At 42.2% G+C, this 23686-nt stretch overlaps 1 protein-coding gene across 1 annotated transcript; it reads right to left on the reverse strand.

Moving 5' to 3' along the window:
• Positions 1 to 316: 316 nt before the first annotated feature.
• LOC139367722 (protein Wnt-7a) lies at positions 317 to 9230 on the reverse strand. Its single transcript, XM_071106032.1, has 4 exons — positions 8906 to 9230; positions 7996 to 8222; positions 4287 to 4558; positions 317 to 1402 (listed from the first exon to the last, which is right to left on the reverse strand). The coding sequence occupies exons 1-4, from the start codon at positions 8974 to 8976 to the stop codon at positions 920 to 922; spliced, it is 1053 nt and encodes a 350-aa protein (XP_070962133.1). The 5' UTR covers positions 8977 to 9230; the 3' UTR covers positions 317 to 919.
• Between the last annotated feature and the right edge of the window lie 14456 nt (positions 9231 to 23686).

Genomic DNA, 23686 nt, shown 5'->3' on the forward strand with positions numbered 1-23686 from the left:
TACAGTGTGTTAAATATTCCCGATGGCTGTTTAATTTCATTTGTGCATAGCGTGTCTTATTGAGCTACAATCTTAGAAAAAGGGTGCTATCTACAACCTAAAATGGTTATTTGGCTGTCCCCATAGGAGAACCCTTTGAAGAATCATTATGGGTTCCATGTAAAATCCTTTCCACAGAGGGTTCTATATGAAAAAAAAAAAAGGGTGCTATCTACAACCTAAAATGGTTATTTGGCTGTCCCCATAGGAGAACCCTTTGAAGAATCATTATGGGTTCCATGTAAAATCCTTTCCACAGAGGGTTCTATATGGAACCCAAAAGGGTTCTACCTGGAAGGGTTATACTATGGGGACAGCTGAAGAGCCCTTTCAGAACCCCTTTTCTAAGAGGGTACAGGTACAGAGAACTACAGTAGTAGCAGAGTCCAGCATTATATCCAGCATTGATTTATGGTGAGTGTTGGGGGAATCCATTCACTCTACAGTCAACAAATAGTACACATCCATCCATAGCTTTTTAACAGTCTCAGCATTGACACATAGTCCAAAAACCTAGGCTGGCTGGCTGGCAGATAGCGCAGTATGTTATAGTTCATGTCCTGAGGCTGTCCCATCCTGCCATCCAGGACACAGTGTGTTTCCCTTTATGGTGATCTGTTGCAGGCATCCCAGTATATGTCCAATGAGAGGGGAGAAGGAGCATTGTGTGCAGACAAAATCGCTGATGTTCCATCTTCTGCTTATAGTTCCTCAATGTCTACTGCTGCAAAAACAGCAATGATCCATTACCTAAAAAAGTTTCCATTATGCACACACACACACACACATCCACACCCACACCCCCACCCCCACACACACACACACACACACACACACACACACACACACACACACACATCCAACGGTCCAATAAATACTGTCATTTGCAGGTGTACACCTCTGTCCTCTCGCTGCAGGTGTTGCATTTGACGTAGCAGCACCACAGGAACTTGCAGTTGCACTGCCACACGCGGGAGTACTGGTGTGTGTTGTACCCTCGTCCACAGCACATCAGGTCACAGCCGCTGATCTGCTGCGTAACAGTCTTATTACACATCCGGCCCTGTGTCCCCATACTGCCTGTCACCGGGTCCGCCTCGCAGTAGTTAGGGGACTTCTCAATGAACACAAGGTCTGTGTCCATGGGCTTCCGGTAGGAGTAGGGCTTCTTGATCTTGAGGAATTTGGGCCGCTTGTTGCGGCTGGCTTTGACCGGTTCCACGTGCACAGCATGGGCATACTTCTCTTTGAGAATGTAGCCGAGCTCGCGAAACTTGGGAAGTTTAGTCCAGCAGGTTTTAGTGGTGCAGGAGCCCGAAACACCGTGACACTTGCATTCCAGATGCATGTTCTTCTCCAGGATCTAGACACACAAACAACCAGGAGAGAGGTTACCTTTACAGGCCTTGCAAACCATCTGCTGAAGCTTCTATCACCATATATAAAAGTAGGTCATTGAAAAAGAAAAGCATCTGCAAACATATCATACTATTATGTTTATAATGCACTTATAATGCACGATAATGGCCCCGAGGGTTCCATGTTTATTGTCATAATAACATGATCCTCTGAAATCAAAACATTCTGTGCAGGCCCAAGAGTCAGTGGATGTTGAAGTAAATTACAGGCCTACATAGTTTGATTGCTGAAAATAGCAACATAGCACAGTGACATACTCTGAGACTCAGGTATGTAAAAGTCAAGGAAGTGGGTAACATTGTGTGCACAGTGCAGCATTAGATCAGTAACTAGCTACTTGTGAATACAACAGCCCTTTAGAAAACAGTAGCTTAATTCAGACTGTACACAGGAGCCATAATTCTGGATCAGGTTACAGTCTCCTTGTGTGTAGGAGTGACTGGACAAGCTGCTGAATGATGTGGATTACTGTTAAAGCCTTCTCCAATGACTATTACAAGTGTCTGCTATCTCAACCTGAAAAGGCACAGCCAACACTATAGCTACACTAATGTACTTGTCCCAATTCCTTGAACTAAATTGTATGGGGAGTTTGTTTGGAATCTACTATCTATATGCTAAAATATATAGAGATTTGGAGAGTTCCCGCAATCAGTGACAAGTGAAAAACCTTTAATTATGTTGCATAAGAACAATGCATATTGATTTTCCATGTCCACAAATTCTAGAATCAATAAAACAGATTGTATTTTAGTGCCTTTTACTGGAAATGCATACAAATGCATGAAAGTGCGGAGAAACAACGGTCTTTGCGGTTAGCCCTCCGTGGTATACCAGACAACACTTGGCTTCCAAGTTCCTAATCCATCAGTAGCCCTGTGACCAACACTTGTGACAGGCTTTGTCTGGTCGTATTGGACCTGGGGGCTGTGAACCGCGCTCCTGCTCAGTGTCACTGCGTTGATTAGCATAAATAAAGGAGGGGGGATAACTATCAAAACAGAGAGGCCATTTATTACCAAGGAGAATGAAAAAAGAAAAAGCCCAACTGATCTGAATCCACGAATGTAGCCCGTTTCACTGTGAGAGGCAATTTAGCTGTCTAGATAAGCGGGATGAATTCAGGCCCCACACAGAAAGGCAACAGTGAGCTGTTGAGCACAATGTGTGAGTGAAGGCTTTTCAGTCTGTCTGGGTACGTGTTGGTGGTTTGAATCAGGCCTCTGTGGCCCAGAAAGAAGAGAGAGAGAGGAGTAAAGGCTTGACTCTGGAGGGAGAGGTGCTTCTTTCCTCTTCACTAACTCCAGTGTACTACTAAGGAGCCTCGCCCAAGTTGTTTGGCACAATTATTCCGCTTCTTCTTTGACTTGCAGACTTGCTGGAGTCTCAGGGCTGATCTATTATTTGCTGCAGCCATGGATGCACAGGAGCCTTGATCTGAGAATGTGAACAGTCCCTAGTCCCTGATCCATCCTGGTTGTTTCTAGGGATTTTTCCACAGTGTTAGTCATTGACAGACTACAAGCCATTCAAAACAGCAGGTGACTCACATAAGTTGCTTTAAAGTCTTCGTTAGGCAGGTAACCGCTCCCAAGAGACATGGTGATACAGTAGATATGATTCTACGATGTTAGGAGAGGTTATGGACAATAAGTATCACATAGAAACCTGTGGCACAAGACTATCACACGCAATAAGTGCTTGGCTCTGCAATATCAGACAATCCAAGGAATGTATGTATTGTGATAAACCTGAAGTAAGTGTATCTTCTCCCAAAAGTGCAGAGCATAGGGACCACTCTAATGTACAGTGTCAATTTGTTTTCAGCCCAGAGATCTGGGTCGTAATCAAACCCTGCCACTTAAACTGCCCCCCCCCCCCCCCCCTAAAAGCTTCCATTTATTTCACTGCCTGTTTAATCTTGGCCCCAATGCCCAGATCCTTGGCAAGGTCCACCCGCTTCTGAGCATGGTGGAGACTACTAAATCACAACAGCCATGGTTACTGAGGCCTAGCCTACATTCGGAAGGCCATGTCGTTAACCAACACTTCGGTCTCAGATTTAGATTCGGTATTTACTTTCAAGTCTGCTCTGTACCAATTTGGGTAAACTACAGCACATTTTATCTTCAAGAAACTAGTTCCTGATTACAATAAAGACATTATAAGAGATTACTGAGATTGTTCCGAAAAATCTATGTTGGTCTGATGTTTTCATACCACCAAAAATGTTTGGGGAGTGAACTACCCTCAGATTTTGTTGTATTGAAACGTTTTTGGAGAATGGTCCTACATCACCTAATGAAATATTCTGGGATCCAGTTTAGGTTTGCTGGGATGACATTTTTACCATGGAAAATACATGCTGCCTTCTATCTATGATCCTTCCCTATGGAGAGAGAAACAGGAAATGGAGTGGTGTAGTCATGTACCTTGCATCCCACCTCGTTGATGTGAAGGTTCATCAGAGATCTGGCTTTCTGTTTGAAAATACATGGAGCCTTCCACCTACAGATGTGCTATCTTAATTTGTTTCAGAGGATTTTCCTGCACAGCAGGAAATGTAAACTTGTAGTATATTTGGGATTTTAAAAAGCTTATAAAGATCGTAATTTCAACGTAAACATTTCAGACTTGATTTGCCCTAACAGAAAATGTATCAACCCCTACAAAAATGTTAATTCATTAAAATCTACATAATAATTAACATTTCCTGTTGCTGCAGGAATATTTTCTTGCTTTGAGAAACTGTTCAAATTCAGATAGCACATTTGTAAGATCCTTCCCTATGGAGAAAGAAACAAGAAGTGGAGTGGATGGTCACGTACCTTGCGTCCCACCTCGTTGTTATGCAGGTTCATGAGAGACCTGGCGTTCTGTTTGACCTCTCTGGCATCAACGAACACCTTTGAGAAGCCCAGGCCGTAGCTGATGTCTGCTGAACAGCCGCCCCACTTCCAGCCCTGGCCTTTACTGTAGAAACCCTGCTTCTCCGTATCACAGCTGCAGTCACTCAGGTTTCCCTGCGTACAGGCTGCAGTGATGGCGTGGGCAACTCCGGCCGCAATGATGGCATAGGTGAACGCAGCCTCTTTACTGCCTAGGAGAGAACATAGGAGGAACTTGAGTATTTTACTGACTTGCAGTTCATCATTTTAATGTATGAATGAGTGTGATATCTGGGAGATATCTGATATCAGGAATAATGCATATATTTTTGGTGCTACAGCTGTATGTTTTACCACTTGATAAATAGGACAGGGATAAGGGAGGAAATATGAATTTTCATTACATACTTCCGTCTAAATGGTGCATATAAAATATACTGTATACTGTATGTTGAAAAATAGCAATTTGAAAGCAGATTAACCTTTTAAGTGAGTGAGTGCTCATATCAAAATCTTTGTCAGTCTCACTCACGACCACTCAATGACTACAGTAAATCCGGAAACTGGCCTGCCTTTTACCAAAATGGCTGTGAACTTCCAGCAGTATGAATGAGAGAGCTTTGGAGAAGGAAGAGCTATTGATCCGATCAGAGCCTGGTACGCTCTGTGTATTCTTGCAGGGTGGATCTTGATTCAGAGGTTATCTCCCCAAGGTCCGACTAACAAATCATTTACGCACACTGGGGTGTTTGAATTATCGGGAAATAGTTTAAGATTAACCTGTCATGATTTAAAGAGAGAGCTTCTTGCAAAAAGATTTTAGTCATATCATGTATTTCAAGGTCTCAATATGATAAGCAAATAGGGAACAGGGAAACTGGCTTATACCAAGCTTTAATACCAAGCTTTAATGTACAAGTGCATACTTGTGTAATTTTCCAATGAGTTAGTTTAGTTTAACATTATTTCCTGATGCAAACAAATGGGTCGCAGATATTAATCTTATTATTAACCAAACATGAATTCTCTGTGTGCATGCATAGAGAGTGAAACATCTGCATCTGAAGTTATGTAGCTAGAGTATATACAAACAATAAGCTACTGATGGCAATATCCATCATATCTATGTAAACAAGCTCCTCCAGTTGACATTTCCTCAAAACAAACATGATACCATCCTCGGTACTTTCTGGTGAACACAGATTCACTAGGTGCTGCTGCCCTGTTCTTGATAAACATCTTGGATCTGTGCCCTTGCCATTGGAAAAAAACTCATATTGAGGCATCAATTATGTAGACGTTTTTATAGATTCGAATGGCCCCGAGCCAAAAAAAGAAGGTGTGCCAGCACAAAGTCAGTCAGTTCTGACTGCTCCGCTGTTCATTTTCCCCCAGATCATTGGTTCAAAACAAAGGAGGGTAGGAATTATTTAGTACTTTGTCATGAGACCTGAGTGGAAAGACTTAAAAGCAACGGAAGCAATGCTTTGAAGTGTTGAATATGAATACTCTTATTACACCAAGTTATATGTAGAAAAGCCCATTTAAAAAAAGTCTAATTAAATGTTATTTTAGTATTAATGTTGGTTGATATGCAACACACAAAATCTACTGAAAAACCCCTGAAATACTAAAAACATTAGATGCACCTTGCACCCCTGCAAAAAAAAACAACCTAGGCTGCCTTTCCTAGGCCACAAGTGAGAGCATGCAAGCTCCACCCCACTCACACTAGACATCAACAATGGCATTCATTTCTAACCACTAATCTGATCAGTGAAACCAATCTATTTTGCATGGTTGTCCATGCCAAACTCTTCAATGTCTTAAACCACTCATTCATGAAGAAAACATATTGTGAAAGACCACCGTTTTCCCTTGAACAGCAGGAGAGGATTATGCCTTTCACACCAACAGCTGTAGATAGCAAAGACCTTTTCATAGTGCCAACCAACCAATAATATTGCAAACTGCCATTGAATGCACTAGTTGTGGATTTATAGTAATGCATTGTATGAAGGGAAATAAGAGATCAGAAGATGACAAGTAGCTATACTGTAGTCTACACTCTTAAAAAAAAGGTGCTATCTAGAACCTTAATGGGTTCTTCAACTGTCGCCATAGGAGAACCCTCTGAAGAACCCTTTTTGGTACAAGTTGAACCCTTTTGGTTCCAGGTAGAACTCTTTTGGGGTTCCATGTAGAACCCTTTCTACAGAGGGTTCTACATGGAAACAAAAAGGGTTCTCCTATCAGGACAGCCAAAGAACCCTTTTGGAACCCATTTTTCTAAGAGTGTAGCTAATTGTCATTGATGGTTTAAACACCAACAGTTTTCTATTTCAATGCTATTAGCTACATTTGTTGTGTGCGACTCTGTTGAAGAGCCCAACTACAGGTTGAGATAGGATAAGATCCTAGACTACATTCTAGTTGCACCCTGAATATGCAACAATCTGGTGGTTGCCACAGATTCACCATCTGCTGAATATCTGATCACATTGGGATCAACGTCAGCTTCTCTGCTATCCAGAGTATCTGTGACTTTATGAAATATTATGGACGGGAGCATACTCCAAGAAGTCCTTCAGACAACTCCAGGGCATGCTTGATAGGCACAACATGGAAAAGTTCTTATTGAACAAGTTCAGCCTCCATTGTACCAGCCATTAGCCTGCATCTATTGTAGGCCATCCCCGTGTCCCCAAATACATCCAATACACTCATCAATGCTATTGCCTGACCAGGTAGTTCCAGTACTTCATTTGAACTTTTCCTTTCTTTCCTTATTCCCCTGTGTATGTTCAGTTCAGTATTTTGGGACTTTATTTCTCTGTACTTTCTATCCACTGTAACTTATACCCGTGGTAAGATTGTCGTCTTTACTGTGAGAGCCACAGCACCCAGTGATAGAGAAAGATAAAGACCAGTGAATATGTGTCTCAGGAGACTACACTGGACTGAAAAGACAGGCTGTCAATGTTCACAAGAGCTTTGTTACTGTGCTGGCTTCTGATACATTTTGGATTTGTTCAGTTCCTCTCCTTTCTCTCTCACTCTGGCTCTCTCTTGTAAGACCAGCGTTAGACTTTAGAGATAGGAAGTAAATGACACAGCTTCAACCTAACCATGATAATTTAGGTTATTGGGAAAATGTGTATGCTGTTACAATTAAGTTGCCTGTTGATACTTCTAGTGTATAGCCTATGGGAAACGTTTTTAAATCTCTCAGTTAACATATTGTAATTTCTACAGCATGTTGCTCTCAAATGGACACGCAGTTGCCTTTCCCTAGAGTGTGTCCATGTTATCGACGCACACATAATGCAAGTATATATAGCCTAAAGACAGGAATGTATACGCGCTGGTGACATTAAAAGGGGGAAATATATTAGCACCTATGAGTCCGTAGATAATATTCAGAAAATAAACAAACCATTTGTGTCAAATATCATTTGAATATATATAGGCTAAACCAGGTTCTCAAAAGGATACGGGACATTTGTCTGCATGCGGCACTGAGCGCTCATGACTCACAATGCGAAAGCTAACCTACAGGCCTATATGAATTATACAATTGGGGACATTTTTAGTAATGAAATTACATTTACAAATACTCTGACCAAATTTGAATTGATTTGCAACATACCCACTTTCAACTCTTTTCCGAAGACCGTTCTCTCTCCAAGCGCAGAGCAGTTCCAGCGCCCATTTTTGAATTGAAACTGACACTCGTTGATCCCCATTTGGGCTCCCTCTCCGATGACAATAATGGCATCGGGGCGACTCTGGCAGATTATCCGCTGTCGGGGAGCCAACCCGGGAATCTTGTTACAGATTATACTCGCACCTAGCGCGACCACGGATGAAAAACCACTGTAAGGGTACAAGAGTTAGACATGGAATTAAAGTGACTGCCAGATATTGCTATATGGACAACATAGTTTTCAAACTTCTAGATAATACCGTGTTTATTAAAGCTTTATTACATGTTTATAATATGAAATAGGGTTATACATTCATACAATTTAAAAGCACAAACTTAATGTTTTCCTTGCCCCTTGAGGTTATTAAACCTGGGTTTGTATAAATACGAGGCATATCTCCCTTATTAAACTCAATTAACCTGTCTTTGAGTCATCTACAAGTGTGTTACAAAATAGAAAGGACTAAACATAAGCATTCTGTAGGATAATTTATAAACTTAATGTATTTGATTTGTATGGGCCAAGAGATCGGAATAAACTTCGTCAGGTGGTTTCTAATTGTAAAAACTCAGATTTTCCATCAACTCGATAGATTTTTTGGAACAGAATAATTAAACAAACTCTCAGAAACCTTGCATTGTTCACGGGCCAATGTCAAATGAACAATGAACATAGTTTACGTAGATGGATAATTACAATAATTTAAAGAAAGTTTAATTTATAGAAACGTAGCCTGTGTAACAAAATTACATCCGAAACGTTCTGTTATAGTCTTGACTCTTTATGTTTTATATTCTGATATTTAGGAACATAACAATGTGAGATGAACATGCTTATAAGAATCAAACTCACCCGATTTTCAAATAGACAATCCCAAGGCAAAGCAAAACCCGAAAAATCCAGCGTCTAGTTTTCCGACTCATGGTGCTTCCACTCTCAGTTTCATGCAATGTGTAAACGAAAATGATAAATAGATAGATATTCTCCGATAGTCACTGTCCAAGTATCCAAAGTTACTCCAAGTCGATACCAACGAATATCCCCAATAGTTACTCTCAATTATTTTATATAGTTTCCTAGCTGTAATGATTTCCGTAAATTCCCCTTAAGTGTCCCCTTTGCTGCGCCGGCTTGTCATTGCGAGGGTATCACAGGTAAAACTAAGGATGAGAAAGTATTGTAGTGTGATTATCTCCTTCTCACAGTTCCTTTGCTATCCGCATGATCTATATATCTGGCTCATATATCCGGGGCGTGTTTAGAGAAGACATAGGGCCCTAATGTGGAATCCCGCCTGGGCTGAATCTCTCCACAACTATTCCAGTTGTGTCAGTTCACCTAATCATTAAGCCTTTTACCTTTCTAATACATGAAAACACACACGCAGTGGATAGTGATGGTAGTACATCTTGTGCGTTGATAATGAGAATATGTTATTTTCACTAACGGCGTATGATTATCATTAAATAGGCTACAATTTATACTTCAAAAATAAACATACATTTTCATTGTACTCACTTAATAAATTGTCCACATAACCTATTTTGAAACAAAACATGTCAACAAATGGTCACCTTTATATATACAATGTTGGCACAATTTGTACATAACTTGCTTACCTGTGACAGCTCCTTCCTTCATCACATACGTCCAGCGCATCCTTGCGCCTCTGTTTTGGAGAAGTTTTGTACCATTTATAATAGCGCCATCTGCAGACCAATTAAGATATTTAGCGTTGAAAACTGAATAAAGATTCTCTGAAATTATATTTGACAGCCAGCAATAAGCTGTTTGTGCCTTTATTATCTTTCCAAACATTGCATCTGCACTGTTCTTCAAGTGAATGTGTTTTTGTAAAAAAAATCTGTGGAAATTAAAAGTGGTCCTTCTGCATATAGTTGTGTGGTTTGTTTAACTTTGCAATTATTGTTTTTTGTTTGATGTACATTTTAAAGTGAAAAATCCGAATTTCAGTGTCACTCTGTTAACATGGAATTGCCAATTTAGGCTATTTCAATAAGGCTGCATTTACACAGGCTCTTTTTTGCCACTAATTGGTATTCTGACAAATCAGATCTTTCCCATAATTGGCAAAAGATCAGAATTGGGATGCCTGTGTAAACTCAGCCTATCCATAGCCGCAGGAAGTAGAGGTGTTGAGGGTTCTGCAGCACCTGTTGAATAATCTGAATAATACATTTTTTTAAAAGTATAAAAAATGTAATGTCAGCACCCTCAACCCTAAACATCTTCCCGCGGCATGAGTCTATCTGTGTCAGTGTCTCTGTCTGTCTCAGGCTTCGGTCTTCCTGCCCTCCCAGCCGGTCAGACTGGCCAGCGTCCACTGCAAGGACCACTCACACATCACAACAAGCTTTTCTCTGTGTTCGACATCAGCATTAAAAATACTAGATACAAGTCAGAGATCCAGGGTAAAGTGTCGAGTTGAGACGTTTAATATCTTCATCTATTTAGATTCTCGTTACCTGTTACTTTAACAAGCTTGTCCCCTTGTGTCATTTTGTCAGTGTTACTCATTTTCATGGTTGTTTGTAATGGATTTTTGTTCTAACTGACACACATTTCCTCCTACTTCAGTTGAGAAGGTGGAGAAATTGTTGGCATTTGAGGGGAAGACCTCAGACATCCTTCTGGAAGGGAAGGGCAGCAGCACTCTGTAATACATTTCGATAGCACTTTTCATAATCTCAAAGCACTTCACAAGCTCCAAAAACAAATGAACAGTTGTGTAGCTACTGAACCTTCTCCTTCACAAAGTATGGCACCCACTTGTGTGATGCCTCAACAGCTCTGGCCACCAGAAAGCCCACCACACACAGTTCAGAGTAGTAGCCAGTCGTCCTTACTACGAGCCCTCTGACTCAGTACTGCATTCCTTTACTGCATCTCACATTCCTCTCAAGGTTCAGGTCCCTCTTCAGTTGATGTTTTCAAAAGATCGGGAAACAGCAGCAAGGTGAAACAAAAAAATCTGGTACAGTTAGTGGTGCACGACTCCAGGATTTGGATTTGTGATTGGAGTCGACTTTTGCTCAACTCCAACTCCTGTGGTTGGAGTCATAGGAGTCGACTCTTGCTCGACTCCCAAAACACAAATTTAATGGATGCTCATACACACCATCTCATTTTAATTGAACTTGAACTTTCTGAATTGCACTAGAGGCACCAAAATATCAAATTTAAGAACATTTTGAAGATTGTACCACAAATAAGGTGCAAGACACCTAAAAGCTGATTTACCTAACTCAATAGAGACCAAAGGAATATCCGAAGTTAACCATCCCTGAGACCGGGGGTGGTAACTCATAAGTCTAAAGTTCAGTAAAGATGTTTGGTAGAGTCAGTGGCGTATATTCATGGACGCCAAGCAAGGGCAGGCTTCCCCAAAAAAGTAAGTATTTTATGTTTTTATTTTCATCTTACGTCTCTCTGTGTTTCATCATTTTCCATCAATTCGCAAGAGGTATCTCACAGGAGAAAGCATCCAAGCGAGTGAAACAGCGCCCGCTCTGTCACTCTACGTGTAGGCCATCTATTTGATACTGTCTAGCCCAAACGAGTATGACCTTGTTGCCTCCCTATCCTAAATTAGCCGTGGATGGAGGTAGGGATTTGGTTTGATTTAATTATCTGTACTGGCCAATGATTATAATGGCGATTCTGATCCAAACATTTATTCATATATTGTTGTGCCCCTGGCCTGAGAGGATGGAAGTTCAATATGTAACTAGAGGTAGAAGGCTAATGTTAACTAGAGGACGATTCACACAGGATTCGTTTTTCCAAACTGCCCTCTGTAATTCTTTTTTTTTCTTCTCAAAATTAATTGACTCAATATGGAAGCCTGGAGGTTTTTATTGTAGGCGTGACGATATTTAAACACCGTGTCTAGACAATAACAGGCTACATTGATAACTTGTACTTGGCTGCCAAATGTATAGGTCTCCCTATAATATTTAAATTTATTTAGTGTGATCATAATCATTATTTTAGGGATCCATAAATGGCAGACATCCTTCCTAATAACAATGCCCAACATCCTGCTGATTTGCGCTGCTGAACCGTATTTGCACTTGACTGTGTTTATGGATGAGAAAGTTTTCCACAATTGTTTACACACGTTTGCTGAATCTTTGGCCCAGTTTCCCAAATCTTTGGCTCAACACAAAACCGCAAAATGCAAAACTCTACAAATCTCTAGCAAAAGCAAACACTGCATTCAAAACTGTTCTCTCTCTTTCCAAAATGTTTTGTTTTTGCATCAAAATGACACGCGTCTTATGGATAGATCTGTCTACCAACACTGGTGAATATCCCATCGGTAGGTTTATGCCTTTTGCATTTTCAGTGTTACACTGTAGCCGGCTGTAAAATATTGTTACAGTAATGTATACCTACTTAAATATACATAAACACACAAATGCAATACAGTAACAAAAACATTGTCATTTATTTCCAAAATGCAGTATTTCTGAACAGTATTTCCATGCCCAACAGGAGAAAACCCTTTATCTTCCTGAATGTTTTTCCTGGTTATCTGTAAAAAAAGAAAAATGAAAAAGTGTCTCATTCTTTCAAAACTCTAAACACAAAAAGACAAAAACACATGCAAAATGTAAGGAAAAAATACATGGGGCTGCATCCTGCCTCCTATTTTGGTCTCGCCACAGCACCTCATCTACATCACAAGCCATGTTCTCCCTGGCTAAACAGCAGGGAAAGAATCTTCTGGAGTGACGGATCCAGCCGCCGAAAGCCCCCACAACAACTTCACCACATGCATCCTCCATTGCCTGGAGAAAAGGCATGCGTGCAAGGTGATGGCGGTCATACACATTCCATCGCTATGCCGAAAAAAACTCATTTGCATTTAGGAATGGAGAACATGGTGGGAGGAATCGAACAATAAATTGTGGGCGGTCGATGAACCAGTGCGGACCTGATCAGCCCGGTGGAAACTCACGTTGTCACAGATGACAACATACCTGGGCTGCTCTGGTCCACCCCTCTGCTCAGCTGGAATGAGGATGCCATGTAGTGTGTACAGGAATGTGATGAGAAGGGCGGTGTTGTAGGGACCAAGGTTGGCATGGTGATGGAGGATGCCTTGCTGGCTAACGGCTGCGCACATGGTGATATTCCCTTCACGCTGTCCAGGGCCATTCACAATGGCACGGTGGCCAATAATGTTCCGTCCCCATCCCCTTCTTTTGACTAGGTTAAAGCCAGCCTCATCAATGTAAATATAAACGTGCTGAATTGCAGAAGCATCCAGCTCTAAGACTCTTTGAAACAGACATGTGACATAGACCTAGAGCAGTCAATATGGTGAGGCACAACACACTGGATTACAGTACTGTAATGTGTCTATACAGTGGTGATATGATAGTAAATTCACAGTATAGTACTTGCACATATTCATAGGGCTGTTCTTTAACCCTCTCTGAGTTTTGCTCAAATGGCACCATGTAGACCGGTTTCATCCGGATTCGGTTGCGCTGTAATAGGTCCAATGTAGACAAGCCCACCTGGTGAATGTTATTGAATATTGTGTTGTCTGCAATTATGTGGTTCTGGATTTCTCCTAGTCTAATGGTATTGTTTGCCACCACCATGTTCACAATAGCGGCCTCCTGTTCTGGTGTGAACTGTGTCTTCCACCATGGCCTGGCCGACTCATTTCTGCAGAAGATCCACAAATATGATATGATTGGTTACAATAAGCTAAAATAATCTATTTTCTTTCAATATGAAAGGATATTACTGTAACATTGGCCAACAACCACTGAGTAACATAGACCTACTGATATGTCGGACTGCAGTATACTACAGTATACATACATAAAGAGCATAGTGTAGATGGTAGGTAACTTACCGATTGTCATTTCTGAATGTATGGATGATAGATGCAAATGTGTAGCGGCTCAGGTTGGGCTGAACTCTCTGCCCAGCCTCTCTCATAGTCAATCCATGGTTGAGCACATGGTCAACAAATGTGGCCCTGAACTCATCTGAGACAACTGTCCTCCACTTACTCTCACTCCTTCACCTCTAGCTCTTGCTTTACCATTGACTTCCATTTCCCCCCAAAACAGGAGAGCTGAGGAGGAGTGGGTGTTGCCAATTGGTGTATAGAGCTTGGCATTGTGGTTGGCATTGCTTTCTAGATTTTAATTTAGAATGTTGTGCCTAAAATAAAGAACTGTGTGTAGTGTTTTGCAAAAAGTGTGATATAGAATTGAAAACTGAGTGTAAAGTTGGAATTGTGCTTGCCAATTTTGCAGACTTGGTTTAATGATTTGGTACATGAGTTTCCGGTTTCTGTGATTGCGTTTCAAGTTCCAATTTTAGTGTGTAAACAATTGGGAAAAACTGTAACTTGCCATTTCCCAAAAGTTTAGCGGGGATGCTGTTTTGCGATCTATTGCCTAGGACAGGGCTCTCCAACCCTGTTCGTGGAGCGATACCAGGGTTTCATTAAATAAGCTATAGGCAATAGTTTTTATTGGACATTTAAGCCTAATTAAACTAATGCAGTTGGCAATGTTCAACGTCAATTCACTGGCACTATAAAGAATATATTAGCCATAATCATTGATAGCCTAATATATACTTTATTATAAACTGGGTGGTTCGAACCCTGAATAATGATTGGCTGACAGCCGGGGTATATCAGACCGTATACCACGGGAATGTCAAAACATGTATTTTTACTGCTCTAATTACATTGGTAACCAGTTTAGAATAGCAATAAGGCACCTCGGGGGTTTGTGATATATGGCCAATATACCACGGCTAAGGGCTGTGTCCAGGCATTGCGTCGTGCATAAGAACAGCCCTTAGTCGTGGTATATTGGCCATATACCACATCTCATCGGGCCTTATTGCATATACTTTTGGTGAATTTACGAGGCATTGCTAGATACAGATTACCAAAGTATAGCCTAAGTGCACGGTTCTGACCGCCTCGCTTTCTCTTTGCTATGAAAAACGCTAAATATGTGTTTGGTCTTCGGTCTGTTGCAAGTAGAATAACTCAGCCTACTCATTGATAGTCCCTACTTTAGTGAACTTGCATGAGTCATTGCATGCAAATAAATTGTGAAATACAGCATTGCGGTAGCCCATAGTCTACATCTTTTGATTACCGATGCACGATTCTGACTTTCTGCCTGGTGGCCGACATGCCTGCCTATGCCTGGCTGTGACCCTTCAGTCTCTCGCTAGCTTGCTCTTTCGTTGCAGTGAAAGATGCGAAAGTTTGTGTTCACAAAGTAGACTACGGAAAATAGTTTCCTCCGTTGCAACAATACTGAATGTTAGCAGTCGATTCCAGCATGACACCCAGAAATGGGAGTCGAAGGGCAAGGAGTCGACGAATCGATTCATTTGGAGTCGACTCCCCACTACTAGGTACACTGTCCAGATGCATAATTAGAATAAAAACAATTAGCCATTTAGCAAGCTAGATAACAATGTCAAAAAGAGTAGCTTCAAGGACCATAATGGACCAATCTCCTCCATTTATGTGGTAAGGTTTTCAGTCTTATTTGTTGTGCATATCTACTACAGATGATAATAACCATGGATAAGATTGGATTGTTTATTTTGGTGCTCTACTAGTATCAGGGAAACGCATGTCAGCACAATACATAGTATCTGCAGTGTTCTAGATCAATATTCTATTCTCCCCTAGATGTATTCTTTAAAATACTTTGGCCCTTGTTTAGCCAGGATATCTCATGGAATAAAAATCTATTTGTAAGAGTGTGTGGAAATGGATTGTCTCTCAGGATCGTTTACATGTAGTCACCACGTCTCAGGACCTGTCCTTAAGAGTGTGGATGTGGAAAACTGACAGAGACAAAAGGGCTCACCCTGGAAAGTCGATACTACTTACTGGGAGCCTCTCACTCCATGTCCAGAAGACATTTCTATCCATCAAGGAAACAAAGAAGAGAAATACAGAGCCAGAATGTACTAAGTACTGTAGTGATAAACTGATGTTCATTTCATGTCTTGTGTTTACAAAGCATTCATAATATGGTCTGTGATTACTGAAGCATTTTGGCATCAGTGGAAGCAGTGGATATGAAGGATGTCCTGAAGGCTTACTCTTTCAACTCCCGTGCATCACTCCTCCCTGTGGGAGGACTTCACAGGTTCGACAGCAGTTTGCACCAGTCACTGAAATGTCTACATATTTACGAGCAGTGGTGTAAAGTACATAAAATTATTTTTACTTAAGTATTACTTGAGTAGTTGTTGTACCTGTACCTTACTATTTATATTTTTGACAACTCCATTACATTCCGAAAGATTGATTTCCAAGATGGCGTAGCAGTCAGACGTCTTTGTCCTGTCATGTCCCTTGTATATATCTTTTTCTTCGCAAATCTTTAAATATTTTCCTAAACCTCAACTTCTAAATACACTCCTGCAACCCACCTCACCCAATGTGGCGTGGATCTGTTTTCTTCTCTAAAGTATTTCTATTTACTTCGGATCTGGAATCCCTCAACTGAAGCTAGCCAGCTAACTAGCTACCAGCTATCAGTCAGCAAACCACTGCTAGCGGTCATCAGCTAACCTTTAGCTCGGAAAGCGCTCTCCAGTTTGTACAACATGACTCAAACCAGAGCATAACGGACCTATTTGTCTCTCCATATCCCTGGATTCCTACCGCAAACTCTGAACCTTGTCATCTGGATCTTCGCAACTAGCTAACCGCAATCGCGGGTGACTACTCCTGGCTAGCGTTACAATCCCGGTACGGGGCACGGAACCCCGCCAATCCTCTACGACTGGAATACCGACATAATCTGCCCGAGGATTCCAACAGGCCCCTCAGGTGCGACATCCGCTGAAGGCCCATTCTGTGAACCGCGGCCTGCTAGCTATCTAGAGCTACTTGGAACCCTAGTAATCAACGACTGGTCTATCGACGTCACTGCACAAGGAGGCAAAAACAGACTCCATCACGACGTCCCCCAAAGGCCCTTCTGCTAACTTGCTAACTCTCTAGAGGCAATATCTCTCATCATTACTCAATGCCTAGGTTTACGTCCAATGTACTCACATCCTACCTTACCTTTGTTTGTACACTATGCCTTGAATCTATGCTATCGTGCCCAGAAACCTGCTCCTTTTACTCTCTGTTCCGAACGTGCTTGACGGCCAGTTCGTATAGCCTTTAGCATACCCTTGTCCTACTTCTCCTCTGTTCCTCTGGAGATGTAGAGGTTAATCCAGGTCCTGCAGTGCCTAGCTCCACTCCCACTCCCCAGGTGCTCTCATTTGTTGACTTCTGTAACTGTAAAAGCCTTGGTTTCATACATGTTAACATTAGAAGCCTACTCACAAAGTTTGTTTTACTCACTGCTTTATCACACTCTGCGAACCCGGATGTCTGAATCCTGGCTTAGGAAACCACCAAAAACCCTGAAATCACCATCCCTAACTATAACATTTTCCGCCAAGATACTGCCAAAGGGGGCGGTGTTGCAATCTACTGCAAAGATAGCCTGCAGAGTTCGGTCTTACTATCCAGGTCTGTACCCAAACAATTCAAGCTTCTTCTTCTAAGAATTCACCTTTCCAGAAACAAGTCTCAACGTTGCCGCTTGCTATAGACCACCCTCTGCCCCCAGCTGTGCCCTCGACACCATATGTGAATTGATTGCCCCCCCATCCATCTTCTGAGCTCGTGCTACTAGGTGACCTAAACTGGAACATGCTTAACACAATGGCCATCCTACTGTCTAAGCTTGATGCCCTCAATCTCACACAAATGATCAATGAACCTACCAGGTACAACCCCAAATCCGTAAACACGGGCACCCTCATAGATATCATCCTAACTAACTCGCCCTCCAAATACACCTCTGCTGTTTTCAATCAAGATCTCAGCGATCACTACCTCATCGCCTGCATCCGTAATGGGTCTGCGATCAAACGACCACCCCTCATCACTGTCAAACGCTCCCTAAAACATTTCTGCAAACAGGCCTTTCTAATCGACCTGGCCGGGGTATCCTGGAATGACATCGACCTTATCCCATCAGTAGAAGTGTCTTCCTCACCATCTTAAACAAGCATACTCCATTCCAAAAATGTAGAACCAGGAATAGATATAGTCCTTGTTTCACTCCAGACCTGTCTGCCCTTGACCAGCACAAAAACACCCTGTGGTGTTCTGCATTAGCATCGAATAGCCCCCGTGATATGCAACTTTTCAGGGAAGTTAGGAAAGCTAAGGCTAGCTTTTTCAAACAGAAATTTGCATCCTGTAGTACAAACTCAAACACTGTAAATGGACACTGTAAATAGACATGGACACTGTAAAGTCCATGGAGAATAAGAGCACCTCCGCCCAGCTGCCCACTGCTCTGAGGCTAGGAAACACTTTGGGGAATCAGAGAATCACCAGCAGTAAGAGCGACATCATTGATACAGAGAAGAGTCGGCCCGAGAATTGAATCCTGTGGCACCCCAATAGAGACCGCCAGAGGTCCGGACAACAGGCCCTCCGATTTGACACACTGAACTCAATTTAGTGATTGACAGAGTCGAAAGCCTTGGCCAGGTCGATGAATACGGCTGCACAGTAATGTCTCTTATCGATGGCGGTTATGATATCGTTTAGGACCTTGAGCGTGGCTGAGGTGCACCCACGACCAGCTCTGAAACCAGATTTCATAGCGGAGAAGGTACATTGGGATTCGAAATGGTCTGTAATCTGTTTGTTAACTTGGCTTTCAAAGACCTTAGAAAGACAGGGTAGGATAGATATAGGGCTGTAGCAGTTTGGGTCTAGAGTGTCACCCCCTTTGAAGAGAGGTATGACCACGGCAGCTTTCCAATCTTTGGGAATCTCAGACGATAAGAGAGGTTGAACAGGCTAGTAATATGGGTTGCAACAATTTTGGCAGATAATTTTAGAAAGAGAGGGTCCAGATTGTCTAGCCCAGCTGATTTGTATGCTCTTTCAGAACATCTGCTGTCTGGATTTGGGTGAAGGAGAAGCTGGGGAGGCTTGGGCGAGTAGCTGTGGGGTGGAGCTGTTGGCCGGGGTTGGAGTAGCCAGGAGGAAGGCATGGCCAGTCGTTGAGAAATGCTTATTGAAATGTTCCATTATCATGGATTTATCAGTGGTGACCGTGTTACCTAGCCTCAGTGCAGTGGGCAGCTGGGGGGAGGCGCTCTTGTTCTCCATGGACTTTACAGTGTCCCAAACATTTTTGGAGTTAGAGCTACAGGATGCGAATTTCTGCTTGAAAAAGCTAGCCTTTGCTTTCCTGACTGACTGCGTGTATTGGTTCCTGACTTCCCTGAACAGTTGCATATCGTGGGGACTATTCGATGCTATTGAAATCCACCACAGGATGTTTTTGTGCTGGTCAAGGGCAGTCAGGTCTGGAGTGAACCAAGGGCTATATCTGTTCTTAGTTCTGCATTTTTTGAACTGGGCATGCTTATCTAAGATGGTGAGGAAATTACTTTTAAAAGAATAACCAGGCACCCTCGACTGACGGGATGAGGTCAATATCCTTCCAGGATACCCGGGCCAGGTCGATTAGAAAGGCCTGCTCGCTGAAGTGCTTTATGGAGCGTTTGACAGTGATGGGGGTGGTCGTTTGACCGCGGACACAGGCAATGAGGCAGTGATCGCTGAGATCCTGATTGAAAACAGCGGAGGTGTATTTGGAGGGCAAGTTGGTCAGGATAATGTCAAATGAGGGTGCCCATGTTAATGGATTTAGGGTTGTACATGGTGGGTTCCTTGATGATTTGTGTGAGATTGAGGGCATCTAGCTTAGATTGTAGGACTGCCGGGGTGTTAAGCATATCCCAGTTTAGGTCACCTAACAGAACGAACTCTGAAGCTAGATGGGGGGCGATCAATTCACAAATGGTGTCCAGGGCACAGCTGGAAGCGGAGGGGGGTCGATAGCAGGCGGCAACAGTGAGAGACTTATTTCTGGAGAGGTACATTTTTAGTTCAAAAGTTCAAACTGTTTGGGTATAGACCTGGAATGTATGACAGAACTTTGCAGGCTCTCTCTGCTAGAGGTCGACCGATTATAATTTTTCAACGCTGACACCGACACCGATTATTGGAGGACCAAAAAAGCCGCTACCGATTAAATCGGCCGATTTAAAAAAAAAATGTATTTGTAATAATGACAATTACAACAATACTGAATGAACACTTATTTTAACTTAATATAATACATCAATAAAATCTATTTAGCCTCAAGTAAATAATGAAACATGTTCAATTTGGTTTAAATAATGCAAAAACAAAGTGTTGGAGAAGAAAGTAAAAGTGCAATATGTGCCATGTAAGAAAGCTAAAGTTTCAGTTCCTTGCTCAGAACATGAGAACATATGAAAGCTGGTGGTTTCTTTTAACATGAGTCTTCAATATTCCCAGGTAATACATTTTAGGTTGTAGTTATTATAGGAATTATAGGACTATTTCCCTCTATACCATTTGTATTTCATTAACCTTTGACTATTGGATGTTCTTATAGGCACTTTAGTATTGCCACGAAATTGCTGTTTGAATGAATGTTTATGCGCCTGCATCTGCCTACCACCACTCAATCAGATACTTGTATGCTTGTATGCTCAGTCAGATTATATGCAACGCAGGACACGCTAGATAATATCTAGTAATATCAACCATCTGTAGTTAACTAGTGATTATTATTTATGTTTTTTTATAAGATAAGTTTAATGCTAGCTAGCAACTTACCTTGGCTTACTGCATTCGCGTAACAGGCAGTCTCCTTGTGGAGTGCAACGAGAGAGAGGCAGGTCGTTATTGCTTTGGACTAGTTAACTGTAAGGTTGCAAGATTGGATCCCCCGAGCTGACAAGGTGAAAATCTGTCGTTCTGCCCCTAAACGAGGCAGTTAACCCATCGTTCCTAGGCAGTCATTGAAAATAAGAATGTGTTCTTAACTGACTTGCCTAGTTAAATAAAGGTATTAAAAAATAAAAATAATAAAAACAATTGGCGCCCCAAAATACCGATTTTCACGATTGTTAAGAAAACTTGAAATCCGACCTAATTAAAAATCGGCCATTCCGATTAAAATCGGTCAACCTCTGCAGTAAATTGCAACTCCTCCCCCATTGGCAGTTCTATCTTGACGGAAAATGTTTTAGTTGGGTATGGAAATCTCAGAATTTTTGGTGTCCTTCCTAAGCCAGGATTCAGACATGGCAGCGATTCAGACATGGTTAGCGGAGTGTGCTAAAGCAGCGAGTAAAACAAACTTAGGGAGGAGGCTTCTGATGTTGACATGCATGAAACCAAGGCTTTTTCGATCACAGAAGTCAACAAATGAGGGTGCCTGGGGACACGCAGGGCCTGGGTTTACCTCCACATCACCCGAGGAACAGAGGAGTAGGATGAGGGTACGGCTAAAGGCTATCAAAACTGGTCGCCTAGAGCGTTGTGGACAAAAAGTAAAAGGAGCAGATTTCTGGGCGTGGTAGAATAGATTCAGGGCATAATGTGCAGACAGGGGTATGGTGGGGTGCGGGTACAGCGGAGGTAAGCCCAGGCACTGAGTGATGATAAGAGAGGTTGTATCTCTGTATAAGCTGTTTTTAATGGGTGAGGTCACAGCATGTGTGGGAAGTGGGACAAATGAGGAATGATGAGTGGAACTAGGGGCTCCGCAGTAAACTAAAACAATGAGAACTAACCTAAACAACAGTATACAAGGCATATTGACATATGAGAGAGACATACAGCGAGGCATAAAGTAATCACAGGTGTATTTGGGGAGCTAACCAAGACAACAACTGGTGGGACAACAACAGCTAATACAACAACAGGTAAAATGGCGATGACTGGGCAGAGAGGGTCGGTTAACTACACACAGAACCTGAGTTTGTGTCCGACAAATATATATATATTTTTTTATTAAAAACAAATAAATAAACAGAATGGAGTACCGTGGCTAATGGACAGTCCAGCGGGCATCAGCTATGTAGCCAAGTGATCATAGGGTCCAGCGGTCAGCAATAGAAGGAACAGGGGAGCCGCGGAGTTGTCCCTACCACGCGGGCGACGCGGTGTTTAAAGTTAGTAGCCCGGGGCTAGTAGAAGCGACTGCTCCGACGGAGGCCGGTTGAAGGCACAGCAGATGGAGTATTTATCAGCAGACCTGTCATGGTGGTGTGGCGGGGCGCCGTGTCGACTAAGGATCCAAGCCAGATGGCGAAAGAGGTATTGTAGTAATTTAGTTTTCTATCCGGGAGATGCGCCTGGCTCACGGCTAACTGGTGCTAGCTTCGGGGCAGGGGCATTAGCCACTATAGCCACTCGGTAGCAGCGGTGATCCGGTGCCAAGGTCCAGAGTTTACGGCAAGGATCCGGTGGAGTAGTGTGTTCTAGCCGTGTTTGGGTGGAGTCTGGGTGAACAACTGAGTAGGCCGGGAGGTGGGCCTCAGGGATAGCTTCGGTACTGGGTAACTCGGTGGGTGCTAGCTAGCTGTGAAGATCAGGAGAATGATCCAGGGTTTAGCAGGAATCCTGTGTTGTAGTGGAGAGACAGTCCGTTACTGGTAGGCTGGCGAGTATTATCCAAGCTAAAAAAAAAGGGCTGGTACCTGTGCAGAAGGTAAAGGCTGCTAGCAGTGGCTAAATAGCTTGTAGCTAATTAGCTGGTTAGCTTCTGATGGCTAGGGGGTTCTTGCTATAAAAAATAAAAAAATAATAGCGGTTCCGAATCACATTGGGTGAGGCAAGTTACCGGAAGGTTTAATTGGAGAAGAGATTGAAAATAAAATTGAAATATATACATAAAAAGATGAAAAAAATACAAAAGTACACGAGAGGACAAACAAAACACGTGTGCACTTCTACGCCATCTTGGAATAAACTGAAACGAACTGCAAAATCACTAAAGCTGGAGACTCTTACCTCCCTCACTAGCTTTAAGCTCCAGCTGTCAGAGCAGCTCCCACATCATTGCACATAGCTCATCTGTAAATAGCCCATCCAATCTACCTCATCCCCATACTGTATTTATTTATTTAACTTGCTCCTTTGCACCCCAGTATCTCTACTTGCACGTTCATCTTCTGCACATTCTACCATTCCAGTGTTTAATTGCTATATTGTAATTACTTCGCCACCATGGCCTATTTATTGCCTTACCTCTCTTATCCTACCTCATTTGCACATGCTGTATATAGATATTTCTACTGTATTATTGATTGTATGTTTGTTTATTCCATGTGTAACTCTGTGTTGTGTGTCGAACTGCTTTGCTTCATCTTGGCCAGGTCGCAGTTGCAAATGAGAACTTGTTCTCAACTAGCCTACCTGGTTAAATAAAGGTGAAATAAATAAATAAAAACTTCCGACTTCAGCTGTATCTTTACTTTTACTCAAGTATGAAAATTGGGTATTTTTTCCACCACTGTTTAGTGGTGGTCAGTTTAATCACTGCTATTGTGCCTGCTTTATAAACCATTTGTTTATGCAATTGACATTGTAATCAATAACTAATGCAGATTAATATTGCCATTATGTTAAGCCTGCCCATGCAAGAATGAATGGGAAAACCATTGCAGTTTACAGTGCCA

The sequence above is a fragment of the Oncorhynchus clarkii genome, chromosome 16 (genome assembly GCF_045791955.1).
Source record: "Oncorhynchus clarkii lewisi isolate Uvic-CL-2024 chromosome 16, UVic_Ocla_1.0, whole genome shotgun sequence".
Taxonomy (NCBI): Eukaryota; Metazoa; Chordata; class Actinopteri; order Salmoniformes; family Salmonidae; genus Oncorhynchus; species Oncorhynchus clarkii.